We start from the raw sequence: 12,737 nt of genomic DNA, 5'->3' as shown, positions 1-12,737 counted from the left end.
CCTTCCCCTTCCCTCACAGCAATCCTATTTATTCTGGTTACACATAGACCTCAAGCCTGACCCCTTCTCTCCAACCCCAAGCTGCCCCTCGTCCAGCTGGCTCTCTGCTGCTTCTGCCCTCTCCCCCACCCCCCTATTCTCACTCAGCAACCAGACACCCCCGTGATGTAGTCACTCCCTGTGCACGGGTTTCCCAGAGCTCTCCGTTAAAGCCAGATTCCCAGGTTGCAACCCACAGGAGTGGGGACTAAGGGCGTCCCCAGTGCTCCCACTTGACTCCCAAGGGTCAAAGTCAGGCGGAAGGGAGGAAGCTTCCGCAGGCTGCCCTGGAAGGCCCTCTCTAAACGCAGTCTGTTGTGAACCTCCTCACGGGCAGGACCCCGACTTCTGCTTCAGGGAAGCGGTGGAAAAAACCCCTACTCTTTAGAGTCAGACAGCCCTAAATTCAAATCCCGGCTCATTCTATGCAGCCCAGCCGGCTCACTTCTACTACCTCTGTCACTTTCTCTTACCATGTGAACACAACAAAACAAAACAAATCCTGGCTCACTTAACCGACCTCTGCTTCCGTTTACTCGTCTGTGAAATGGAGATAACAACACTTAGGACCTGCGAGGGTTCCTGTGAGAATTAAATGAGCCCGAAAGCACTTACCACAGCACACAGTAGGCGTTTAATGCGTCACTGAAAGCTCTCGCTCGCATTCTACGGAACCAGCCGCCAGGGCTGCCCGAGACCGGACTCGTTCGCCAGGTGTTAAGTTCCTGTCACTAGAACGTGTGCAGCGCTACTTGATGCCCAGCGGCTTTCGGTGCCCGCAGAGGGCTGGCCTAGGTCATAATGTCCCTCCAGCCTCGAGTTAAGCGCTCAGAGTCTGACTTCTGGTCCCCGCGCCTCAAGCAACACAGCCCAAGAACGTGTCCTCCGCAGGGACCCCGCGACCCAGCAGCCGCGGTCTCTCAAAAATAAAGTAGATCGGGGCAGACCGCGGGCCGAGCGGCAGGACCGTCCCCGCAGGGCTGGGTGGGGGAGGGGACGGCACGCAGGCGCCGCGCCCTGCCATTGGCCCGCGCCGCGGGGAGGCGGGACCCTATACGTCGCAGCCCCGCCGTGCCGGCGGTGTCCGTCATTCGGCGGCGGCTAGAGGACACTGTTAAGATGGCGGTGGTGTCTGGGCTGGCGCGGAGACCCCTTGAGCAGGTAGGCGGCGCGGAGTGCGGGCCCCACGACCCTGCGCGATCCCTGTCCTCCCTGCGTCCCCCCTGAGCGCCCTTTTTTTTTCTCCCCCCGCCAGGTCTCGGGGCTGCTGAGGAGGCGCTTCCACCGGACGGCGCCGGCGGCGCTGCAAGTAACTGGCCTGGAGATTATCCGGGGCGGGGCGGGCCGGGCCGGGCCGGGGCCCCCGGTCCTGGGGTGGAGGCCGGGGTCGCGCCTGCGCGGTGGCGGGTGGGCGCGGGCCTGGGAGGGCGCGGGCTCCCGCATCCTGCCTGGGACTAGTGTTGCGTCGGCTCCGGCCCTGCGCGGAGCACCGGCCTGTTACCCTTCGGGACTCGTTGGAATCCGATGGGCGATCTGAGGACACTAGACTTGACGCTTTTTCCCTGACCACCCTCCCCCGCCCTTTATTTTTTATTGTGGTAAAATATATGTAACAAAATTAACCATTTAAAAGTGAGTATTCAGCGGCACGAAGACCATTCACCATGTTTTGCAGCCATCGCCACCATCCATCTCCAGAATTTTAGCGTTTGCTAAACACTAACTCCCCGTTTCCCCTTGGCCCCTGCTGACCTCTATTGCACCTTCCGTACCTATCCTAAGTACGCCCTGTAAGTGGAATCCTGCAATATCTATCCTTTTCTGTTCTGGCTTATTTCAATAGCATAACATTTTCAGGGGTCATTCATGTAGCATGTGTCACAATTTCATTCTTTTTAAAGGCTGAATAACATTCCATTGTAAGCATATACCACATTTTGTTTAATCATCTGTTCATGGACATTTGGGTGGTTTCCACCTTTTGGATTTGTAAATAATACTGCTGTGAACACTTTTGTGCAAGAATCTGCCTCTGCTTTCAATTCTTTTGGAGATATATTGAGAAGAGGAATTGTTGGAACATATGGTAGCTCTATGTTCAACTTTTTGATGATCCCCCCCCCCTTTTTTTTTACTAGAGGATTCTACCAACCTATATAGTAAGGTAACTCCTAGATCCTGAAGGCAAAATGTTTGGCAGTGCCTGGTACCTAGCGAGTGCTCAATATGTAGAATTATTTAGGCTCTTTTAACAATTCTCCAAGTGTGGAAGTAAAACAACCCAGTATGCTTTCTGCTTATGAAGTTTCGCTTAGGAACTGTCTGGCCAGCAAGGAGATCTATTAAGACTACCTACAAGTGATGGAAATAATACTTCCAGAATTCTTTGATCTTTTAGAGAGAAGCCTGTTCTAGAGATGATTTTATATTATATACTGTGGGCAGCCTAGGTAATTATAAAGGGGGAGAATCTCAGTAGTATCCTAAATAATCCTGTAGCTTATTGACTATTTTCCCATACCTGTGACAGGTAACAGTTCGTGAGGCTATAAATCAAGGTATGGATGAGGAGCTGGAAAGAGATGAGAAAGTATTTCTGCTTGGGGAAGAAGTTGCCCAGTATGATGGGGCTTACAAGGTAACCAAGATACAGGGAAGCTATTACAAAATTGAGGTGACTATCTGCCCACAGAGACACATAAAAGTAATAGGGTCAATGCTTAATTTTAGGTTAGTCGAGGCCTATGGAAGAAATACGGAGATAAGAGGATTATAGACACACCCATATCTGAGGTAAGCCATCCATCAGGAAGCAGACCTTTAAAGTGTATACTGTTGTAATTTTTATGGGTTTTCACATATGTTTGTGTTTTGTTTTATAGATGGGCTTTGCTGGAATTGCTGTAGGTGCAGCTATGGTATGAATCTCATCCAAAGAGATTTTTAACATGACCCTTTGAAAGCATTATTTGAATGTTGGAGGAGCAGAGTAGTTGTTTGCCCCTCCTCATTGCTGTTTTAAGTTTTTTTAACATACATGTTTTTTATTTGACAGGCTGGGTTGCGGCCCATTTGTGAATTTATGACCTTCAATTTCTCCATGCAAGCCATTGACCAGGTTATAAACTCAGCTGCCAAGACCTACTACATGTCAGGGGGCCTTCAGTCAGTGCCCATTGTCTTCAGGGGGCCCAATGGTGCCTCAGCAGGCGTAGCTGCCCAACACTCACAGTGCTTTGCAGCCTGGTATGGGCACTGCCCAGGCTTAAAGGTGGTGAGCCCCTGGAATTCAGAGGATGCTAAAGGACTTATTAAATCAGCCATTCGGGATAACAATCCAGGTCAGCAGAGTAACCCTTGGGTCTCTTTTGAACATTAAAGAACTAAAATGAAATCTTGCATGGAAGTCACCATTAAGAGCTTCTAGTTAAGCTTAGACATATCATATAACATCTTAATGATTTATAGATAAAGAAGGTAAAAAATGTGTTTTTCTTATTTTTGACTGCATGGGGGCCAGTTAGGTAAAGGAGACACTTACTACATACCTACAACACTGGTTTAACCTCATAGATAAAATTAGGATTGGTCGACCAGACTACAAATGCTAGTACCTAAACTATCCTCAAGGATACGGGACACGATAGACAGAGGCTTCCTAATCAGGAGAGTGAAACGTTTCACAAAACAAATGATAGTGGCACTGTCCCTCTCATGCAAGCATCTCCTAAGTTCTAAGGGGCCCTACAAGACTTACAACCAGGGGAGCAGTGGGCAGTGGCAGCTTGTCCTGGGCTGACCCCCTGAACCTGTTTCTAAGGCCCCCTTTTCTCTGACTTACCAGTGAGCCAAAGCAGCTCCACCTAGGCGCTCTCCTATTGCATCGTCTATTCTAAGCCCTTGTTTCACTGTCCCCAGCTTTAATAAACATTCCCTCTCTCAAAAAAATGTGTTGTGTGTACATTTTTAGTCATGTAGTTACTTTTGTTTAAATATTTGTATTTTGCAGTGGTGATGCTAGAAAATGAATTGATGTATGGAGTTCCTTTTGAATTTCCTGCAGAAGCTCAGTCAAAAGATTTTCTGGTTCCTATTGGAAAAGCCAAAATAGAACGGCAAGGTAAGAAAACTTACTGTACATTTAAACATTATTTGTAATCTAGCCCCTCTGTTTGTGTTATTCAGATTCATTCTACACTGTATTGCCCTTTACTCTGACTAGGGAAGTACAGGATGAGTTCAAGATAAGAATGGGTCATGCCCTAATTGCTCATACACTTGTGCTTTTCTAAATCTTAATCTTATAGGTTTGTGTTTCATTTCTAGGAAGGTTGCCACATTCCTCATATTACTGGAATAAAGCTGCGTTGAAGACTTTACACGTGAATGTAGTTTCAATCTCTGATCTGTGACTACTTTGTTTCAGGGACACATATAACTGTAGTTGCCCATTCAAGGCCTGTGGGCCACTGCTTAGAAGCTGCAACAGTGCTGTCTAAAGAGGGAATTGAATGTGAGGTGAGTAGACATTCCCTTGTTCTTAAAGAATCAGAAAGATTCCTTTTAAATTTACGGCCCAGAAATAGGGGTTTGAGTCCTATAACAGGTTACCTAGATGTAAAGTCTTGCTTTGTCACTCAGTTCTGCCTCTGCTTAAAGCTGGGAATCTGCTTACTTTTCAAATAGAGTTTTTTACCACCTAGGTTCTGGATCTTTTAGAATAGTACCTGCTCTCTGAGCTTAAGATTCGGCCTTGGAGCTGGAGATTGGGAGAAGGGGAAACTTAGAAGTCAGTGAGTCTAACCTTTCATCACCAGGACCTACCACATGTTAGTTACACTTGGGCAAGTTATGTACTCTAAATGTCAAAAGATATGGAGTGATCTTTAGAAAGATCAGCTAAGGGCTCTGGTGTGGCTCAGTTGGTTGGGTGCCCTAAAGGTCAGGGCACATGCTTGAATTTAGGGCTTGATCCCCCAGTAGAGGGTGTGCAGCAGGCAGCTGATCAGTGTTCCATTCTCACATCGATGTTTCTCTCCCCCCCCTTCTTCTCTCTCTAAAAATCAAATTCAAAAACCTTTTAAAAAAAGAACAGCTGAGAGAGAGCTGGCTACAGAGAACAGAGTGGGAATAGTATATTTTCTGTCCCATCAGGATGGTTGTGAGAATTACCCTTAGTATAGTGCCTGGTACACCAGAAGCAGTCAAATGTTATTATTTTTTTTATTTTATTTTTTAATCCTCACCCGAGGATATTTTCTCCATTAGTTTCTAGAAGGGAGGGAGGAGTGGGGGAGAGAAAGAGAAACATCCATGTGAGAAACACACATTGATTGGTTGCCTCCCACATGTGCCCAGACCAGGGCGGAACCAGCCCTTGACTGGGAACTGAACCTGCGACCCTTTGGTCCATGCTGACACTCTGACCACTGAGCCAAACCAGCCAGGGAGGGTAAGTGAATTATGTAGGTTAACAGGAGCTGCTTGTAGTAAAGATAAAGATTTTGTTTTAATTAAATTTCCCATTATATCTCCTTTATGAATAGGCAGATTAGATTTTCCTAGACCCAAAGATGAATAGGAAACCAAAAGTGGTATTATCAGGATAAAACTATATGATGCAGTGGCTCTATAAAGCTTATCTATTATATTATCTGTTTAGGTAATAAATCTACGAACTATCAGACCAATGGATGTTGAAACAATAGAAGCCAGTGTTATGAAGACCAATCATCTCATAACTGTGGAGGGAGGCTGGCCACAGTTTGGAGTAGGAGCTGAAATTTGTGCCAGGATCATGGAAGGTATTTCAGAAAAACTGGTTTTAAATGTCAAGCTATATTAAACACTGTGTACCTGGATATTTGATAAAGAGATTAAAAGCTAGGAGAGGCCAAATTACTTGAACTTTCAATTTGTCAGCTTGACATTTTTTCTTTGGGTAAATGTTTTAAAAAGCACAACCAGATCAGTCCCCAGGAATTAGCATTCCTTTAGATTCTTGTCTTTGGGCAGCCATACCTTTTGTAACAGGGTGTTAGTGTCCAGCTGGCTTTTCTTGCCTCTCTCTCAGTTACTCCTCCTCCTCTCCTAGGCCCTGCATTCAATTTCCTGGATGCTCCTGCAGTTCGTGTCACTGGTGCTGATGTCCCTATGCCTTATGCAAAGATTCTAGAAGACAACTCTGTACCTCAGGTTAAAGACATCATATTTGCAATAAAGAAAACATTGAATATCTAGTATGGACTTGAATATCAAGTCATTGGGATTTTATTTAAAATATGTGCTGACATTACCTGGATTGAAGTGTAAGATCTTATTATTCATTAATGTTTTTGTACTGGGAAGAAGTTTAAATGTGCTTGTATGTGGCATAACTCCATTCTTGCTGCTCTAGACTCCATGCCTATTTTTTGTCTGTTACAATTGCCATTTCTTTGAATAAGATTAATGTAAAATTTTTACCCTCTCACTAGAAGGACAAGGTATGAATGTGGCAGAGTCCTCATGAAAGATACATATATATATAAAAAGACAACTTGTATGTAAAAAAAAGCATATGATCTACATTTACTGTTAGATTGTTTTGATAAGGAATAAAGGATTTCCTAACTATGACTAATTGTATTTTTATATTCTTGAAAATAAATGTGGGATGGAAGTCTTAAAATTCTATTAAGAAATTAGTATCATCAAGAACTAATTATTGTCTAGACCACATCATGCTTACTATAGGAACTTGTCCACACTCTTCAAAAGCCTATTCTAGGGGGTTCCAAGATGGCAGCAGATTAAGTGGAAGCTACACTGACACTCCCAGGACCAAACTGGAATTGCAACTAAAATATAGAAAAAACATCCTGAATAATCAACTGAAGACTAGCTGGAGAGAACCCTTATAACCAAGGATATAAAGTGGAATTGAATAGAGGCTGGTAGGAAGTGTGGAGGCATGAGAGGGCTGGCTGGGCTCCCACAGGCAGCAGCTGAAGTTCTGGAGGGATATCTCAGCTGTGGGGGGTTCCCACTGAGAACTCTGGGGTCTAAACCCCAAGCTGGACTCCCCAGCTCAGAGCACCAGAACTGAGAAAGGTACCCACATAACAACTGGCTGTGAAAAGCAGTGGGGTTTCTGTATGCTAAGGAAAGATGGCTGGTATTGCAGGCACCCTCTTAAAGGGCCAATGCACAAAATTTTGTGTGCAGCTACTCACCTTGGGTTCCGGCAGAGGGAGGGCAGAGTGGACTAGAGCTGTGTGAGGAAAATCTAGAGGTGCTGGCTTTGGGGACAGAGCTTGGAGGGTGGCTATCTGGATTCCTGTGCTGAGTCATTCCCCCATACTGTAGAGGACATCTTTCACAGGCAGACATTTACCTTCCAAGCAGCTTTTGCCTGGGAGGGAAGCAATTACCCCAACCTGTGGAGTTTATGCTTTGCTGTGGTCTACACGAGGCTCATGAAGAGAATAAAAATCAGCCTGCAGGCAGAGGTGGACCTCTGGGTGCTTTGAGTCTTTGCCTGATCTGCTTCTGGACCCAAGGCTTGGACAAGCAGACCTTGGTGCACATCTTGTTCCTTTCCAAATGCACCCAGCCCCAGCAGATGGAGCCACAAGCTGTGGATCACTGATGGATTTAAACGGTACCCAAGGCCAATCACAAACAGCATCTGACATTGGCCTGCACCAGAGACCCTCCAAAAAGACTGAGAGTCCTAGCAGATCTACCTAATACATAGAAACAAACTCAAACAAGCAGCCAAAATGGGGAGACAAAAAAAAAGCCCCAAAAGAAAGAAAAAGAATTCTCCAGAAAAGCCATATAAAATGGAGATAAGCAATTTATCAGATATAGACTTCAGAACAGTGATTGTAAGGATGCTCAACAGCATGAGAAAAGACATGGAAACTATGAAGGAAATTAAGAATGACATAGCACAAATAATACACAGGAAGGGATAAAGAGCAGATTAGTGGAAGCTGAGGATCGGATCAGAATTAATGATAGAAAAAAGCACTCAATCAGAGATCTAAAAAGAAACAATTAAAAAAACAGGAGGACAGTTTATGGGAGCTGTGGGACAACATGAAATGTAACAATATTCACATCACAGGAGTACCAGAAGTATACAGGGATAGAGAACCTGTTTGAAGACATAATGGCAGAAAAGTCATAAAGTCATGCAAGTTCAGGAGGCACAGAGGGTCCAAATAAGAATCCAGAGCCCCACGCCCAGACACATCATAATTAAAATGCCAAAAATTCAAGACAGAATCTTAAAGGCAGAAAGAGAAAAGCAATCTGTTACTTTTTAGGTTGTGGGCTTGATCCCCAACACGGGACGTGCAGGAGGCAGCTGATCAATGACTCTCATCATTGATGTTTCTATCTCCCTCTCCCTTCCTCTCTCTGAAATCAGTAAGATATATTAAAAAGAAAAAAAAGAAAAGCAATCTGTTACCGACAAAGGAGCTCCCATAAGGCTGTCAGTTGATTTCTCATCAGAAACTCTACAGGCAAGAAGGGAATGGCATTAAGTATTCAAGGAAATGAAAAGCAAGGATCTGAAACCAAGACTACTCTATTCAGCAAGGCTATCATTCAAAATAGATGGTGAAATAAAGAGCTTCCCTGAAAAAAAAAAGGCTAAAGGAGTTTATCACCATCAAACCAATGTTGCAGGAAATGTTAAAGAGACTGCTGTAATAAGAAGTAGAATGCTTGCCCAACTGGTGTGGCTCAGCAGTTAAGCACTGACCTATGATACAGGAGATCATGGTTCAATTCTCGGTCAGGGCATATGTCAGGGTTGTGGGTTTGACCCCAGTAGGGGGCATGCAGGAGGCAGCCGATCAATGACTCATCATTGATGTTTCTGTCTCTCTCTGTCCCTCTCCCTTCCTCTCTCTGAAATCAATAAAGACATATTTTTTATAAAAAAAAAGTAGAATGCTTGGTAAAGCTCCCCTGTGAACACGTCCAGACCAGGCTTTTGTTTGCTGGGAGTTTTTTGATTACTGCTTTGATTTCATCAACTGTTGTTGGCCTGTTCAGGTTTTCTGATTCTTCCTGCTTCAGTTTTACATGACCTCACTCATATGTGGAATCTAAAACAAAATAGACTGAGGAACAAAATAGATCCAGAGACAAAGAAGCATGGAACAGACTGATGAATCTTAGAGGAAAGGTGGGGGTGGGGAGTAGGTGGGGAGAGATTAATCAAAGAACTTATATGCATATATGCATAACCCATGGACACAGACAATAGTGTGGTGAAGGCCTGGGGGGGAGGGGAACAATGGTGGGGGGGGGAAGGGGACGTCTGTAATACTTCCAATAATAAAGATAATTAATTTTTTTTAAAGCCTAATAGGGTTCCTTTTAAAATTAAAGCAAAAATTCAAGTCAGGTAATTTCCCATTGCCAAAAAAACAGTCCTCCTGCTATTGCCCTCTTCAGAACTTGAGATGGAAAAGATAGGTTTAAATTAGTTATAAAAACATACAAATGGTGACTAATTTAAACAGCAAGACAGGATTGTTAGCTCTTATTAAGAGGAAAAATATGACATAAAAGAAATGGGATAGGTGGGAAGAAAACTTTAGAAGCTGTGTGGATCTGGTCTTTGTTTACAAATGGTACTACAAAAAGTTCCCATTTAAAATATTTAGCCAAGCTATAGACAACCCATTTTCTTGACATGGTTTATTTTAATAAAAAATACAGCTGAACATATTTATCACAGATTACATGAAACTATAGACAGTGACATTCTCTCTGCATAGTAACCAACACTGATGTGTGTATTTGAATTTTTAAATGGATTACTTATAATCCTTTAAAGTGCAGTTTATTTAAGGATTTAAGCAAATCATAGAATAAAGGATCTTTCTAGTAAATAACATTTAAAGATGATGTATTTGAATAAATCTTTCAAAAATCAGAATTCTATAAATGCCAAATTCACTTGTGTTGTAACAATAATTCCTCACAAAACAAACTTAATTGCTGAGGAGTAAGATCCTCTAATAGGCAAGAGCATTTTCTGATAGTTTTATCTGTTCAATACGTTCTAACTATAAGGAACTAGGAGTTTAGAGTAGTTGCTTTAGCAGCCCCAAGTTCTATGACCACAACAGTATTCCCATTAGAGAATGTTACGAGTTTTCCCCATTCTATTCGAGGGGAAAATGAAGTCAGTTGCTTTTCTGACTCAGAGATATAGCTATGCTTTGGGCTACAGTGTTAATGTCTAAGATGAAATTAAGGTAGCAGAAATGGGAGTTAGGATCTAAGAAATAACCAGAAAAATGCTTTAGAGAAATAAAGAATGAGAGGAACGTTTCTAGAAGCTGTCTGATGACATAGGAAGGATTGCAACACAAAGGCCATTCACTGCCGTAACTGAATATTATCATTGTTTTTGTCCGTTTCCTTCAGTTGGTAGAAATATTGATTCTGATATGCTGCTGCCCCCAAAAGAAGCCCATTAGAGGATGAACAACTCCTTTAAAATAGTAATAAAGGAGCAAAATATTTCTTAAGGCAGCAATGCCCGCCTGATTTTAATCTCCATGAACATTTCCCTCTTGAAAAGCCCCTTACATGAGTATCTGCAGAACAGTATGTGGCTGTGCTGGCTCAGCAGTTCTTCATCCAGGGAGAGGTTGCTTTAGTGGTCGGAGGTGCGTGGAAAATAAAGAGCTTTTCCCTCCAAGTGTAAACACGAAGCGTTAGCCGATCTTGGGAGCACTATGATCACAGGTTTCGGCTTTCCTCAAAGTTCCTTTTTGGAAATTCTGGATGGAGCTGAGTAAGGCCCCTCGGCTCATGCCATTCACAGCCTGGGGCTGGAGCTGTGTGGCCACCTCTGTGCTCGAAGGAGGCAAGGGAGCTGCTGGTGGTGGAGGCGGAGGTGGAGGAGGTGGAGGTAATGTGGAAATCCCTGTAGGAGAAAAGGGACAGTCAGTGTCACCTCCACACACCCTGCGCCCATGCTACCTCAGTCCTGGGCAGAACGGACTTTAGTTAGACTGCAAGTGCTTCCCCTCAGAGGGGACAAGTGCCCAGTACTGCGTGATTTTTAAAATACTAAACAAGAAAGCTAGAAGCATCAAAGGGGGATGTGAATTAAAGGTTGCCAAACAACAGTCATGTGAGAAAAGACTGAACAATTATCACAGATTACATGAAACTATACATAGTGACATCCTCTCAGTGTAGATGAGGCTGTAATTCCATTTCCAAATTTTAGTCATGGTCCCCAAAGAAAAGTTCCATCAGCTACATTAGCCAGGTCCCGGGCAGCTCCACCTACTCCTGAGCCAGCAATTAAAGATAGATATCTGTATACAGAGCTGGGCTACCTGAGTACCAATTCATTATAAGGGATGAACAATTCTTTAGACGCTCCAACACACACAATATTTGAAGGATATAATTTAATATGAAATGGCAAACCACTCAGTATTCTTGGCAAGGAACCAGTGCCTTCCAGGTTATGGGTTCCCCAGGGGCATCTATCTCAAATAATCATTTCCTATTAGGATGCATTAAAGAAATATAAAAGCCTAATAATTGTTGCAATGCAAAGTAGAGGGCAAAGGGCTTTCTCTCCCCAGCAATGGTATTCTCAGGGAAGAGTCTTCCTCAAGCACCCTTCTTTTCACTGTGGCCCAACGCAGGAACAGAACACAGCTGCACTAACCCTACATCTTTGCTGAAGCATCAGGAAAGCCTGGAATGCCGAGCTCTGCCCTAGTGGGCAAGGAGAAGGGAACTGGACAGGTGTCTAAAACTTCCCTTAGCTTCCGGGCACACAAACATTTGGCACTTGAATGTTTTAGTTCTGGATGGATAAATGGACTGTTCTCCCAGGACAAAATAAACACTGAGTACTGAAAAAGCCCTGCCTTGAGGAACCTGCCTGTGCCACAGAGTTCATTGCCCCATTTCCTGTGAACCTTGCAGCTCTCAGTGACTCCACCCATCTGTTTCTAGCCTTACCCTCTATCCTTTCTGAGGGCTACACAAGGGAGACATTCTGCTAGATGGTTCCCCCCTAAACTGCTACTGAGCTGTGGTATTAGGTAAAGATATCAATCACCCTGTCCCTTTCTATGGATGAGTGGTTCAGGGTTGCCAATAAAGTACTTAGGTAAGTGCATGACAGGCAATGGTAACATTTTGTTTCACAGAAAACTACTTACCTTCCTTTACATCTTTACCCAAACCTAAGGCAGCTGAAATTAGAGAATCACACAGATACAAACACTCATGCTCTGCAGTCTTGGCATTCTCAAATGATGATGTAGCAACACGAGTAAACATTAAACAGACAAATGAACAAATGTAATTTCTATTGGTTCTATACAATAACAAATAATGAAGTTCGATTATATTCTATGCCACAGTGGAATGTTCCTGGCTTTATGTTACAGGGTTACAAAGATAAAAAGGACTTAAAGCCTAAAATGAGCATTGGGGTAAAGAGCGGGGTATGTGACATAATCATTCCTCGGAAGGGCGTTTTCTGATAGTGACCAGTGAAAAACCAGTAGGAGAGACTGCCCCTCTGAAGGCTCTTGGAACTCAACTGCTGCACAGAGAACCTGGAGGAGTGAGCAGGCACCAATGCCCCCTTCCCATCCAATGACCAGGAAAGGGCAGCAGAATCTGGACTTGACATTCAGGGCCCA

The 12,737-nt window shown here is 43.8% G+C and overlaps 3 protein-coding genes across 7 annotated transcripts in view; 1 reads left to right on the top strand and 2 right to left on the bottom strand.

Moving 5' to 3' along the window:
- KCTD6 (potassium channel tetramerization domain containing 6) overlaps positions 1-1,015 on the bottom strand; it is a 40,494-nt gene extending 39,479 nt beyond the window's left edge. Inside the window, exon 1 of the mRNA XM_016205535.2 lies at positions 655-1,015. The gene's annotated coding sequence lies outside the window, so the exon portion shown is untranslated. The remainder of the gene's footprint in view (positions 1-654) is intronic.
- A 119-nt stretch (positions 1,016-1,134) lies between these two features.
- Positions 1,135-6,657, top strand: PDHB (pyruvate dehydrogenase E1 subunit beta). Its single transcript, XM_087825059.1, has 10 exons — positions 1,135-1,200; positions 1,295-1,348; positions 2,570-2,677; positions 2,770-2,832; positions 2,922-2,957; positions 3,095-3,380; positions 4,049-4,159; positions 4,466-4,557; positions 5,702-5,843; positions 6,134-6,657. Exons 1-10 carry the CDS (start codon positions 1,159-1,161, stop codon positions 6,277-6,279), a joined length of 1,080 nt encoding a protein of 359 aa, XP_087681185.1. The 5' UTR covers positions 1,135-1,158; the 3' UTR covers positions 6,280-6,657.
- Positions 6,658-9,729: 3,072 nt separating this feature from the next.
- PXK (PX domain containing serine/threonine kinase like) overlaps positions 9,730-12,737 on the bottom strand; it is a 69,309-nt gene continuing 66,301 nt past the window's right edge. For 3 of the 5 annotated variants that reach the window (XM_087825055.1, XM_087825056.1, XM_016205527.2), the window contains exon 18: positions 9,730-10,984. In XM_087825055.1, the coding sequence (XP_087681181.1) occupies positions 10,773-10,984 (212 nt within the window). In that variant the 3' untranslated portion in view covers positions 9,730-10,772. Of the gene's footprint in view, positions 10,985-12,244; positions 12,282-12,737 lie in introns of all 5 variants that reach the window. The other 2 variants (XM_087825057.1, XM_087825058.1) reach the window with 1 other exon arrangement.

The sequence above is a fragment of the Miniopterus natalensis genome, chromosome 15, assembly GCF_054644295.1.
Source record: "Miniopterus natalensis isolate mMinNat1 chromosome 15, mMinNat1.hap1, whole genome shotgun sequence".
NCBI classification, from domain to species: Eukaryota; Metazoa; Chordata; class Mammalia; order Chiroptera; family Miniopteridae; genus Miniopterus; species Miniopterus natalensis.
The sequence above is the reverse complement of the archived record's forward strand: the minus strand, read 5'-3'. Positions and strand labels throughout refer to the sequence as shown.

What these genes read in the sequence shown, in the direction of transcription:
- PDHB (XM_087825059.1), top strand. Translation starts at nt 1,159, where the DNA reads ATGGCGGTGGTGTCTGGGCTGGCGCGGAGACCCCTTGAGCAG. An exon ending in CGCGGAGACCCCTTGAGCAG is followed by an intron (nt 1,201 to 1,294) that starts GTAGGCGGCGCG and finishes TCCCCCCGCCAG; the next exon opens with GTCTCGGGGCTGCTGAGGAG. An exon ending in TTGTGCCAGGATCATGGAAG is followed by an intron (nt 5,844 to 6,133) that starts GTATTTCAGAAA and finishes CTCCTCTCCTAG; the next exon opens with GCCCTGCATTCAATTTCCTG.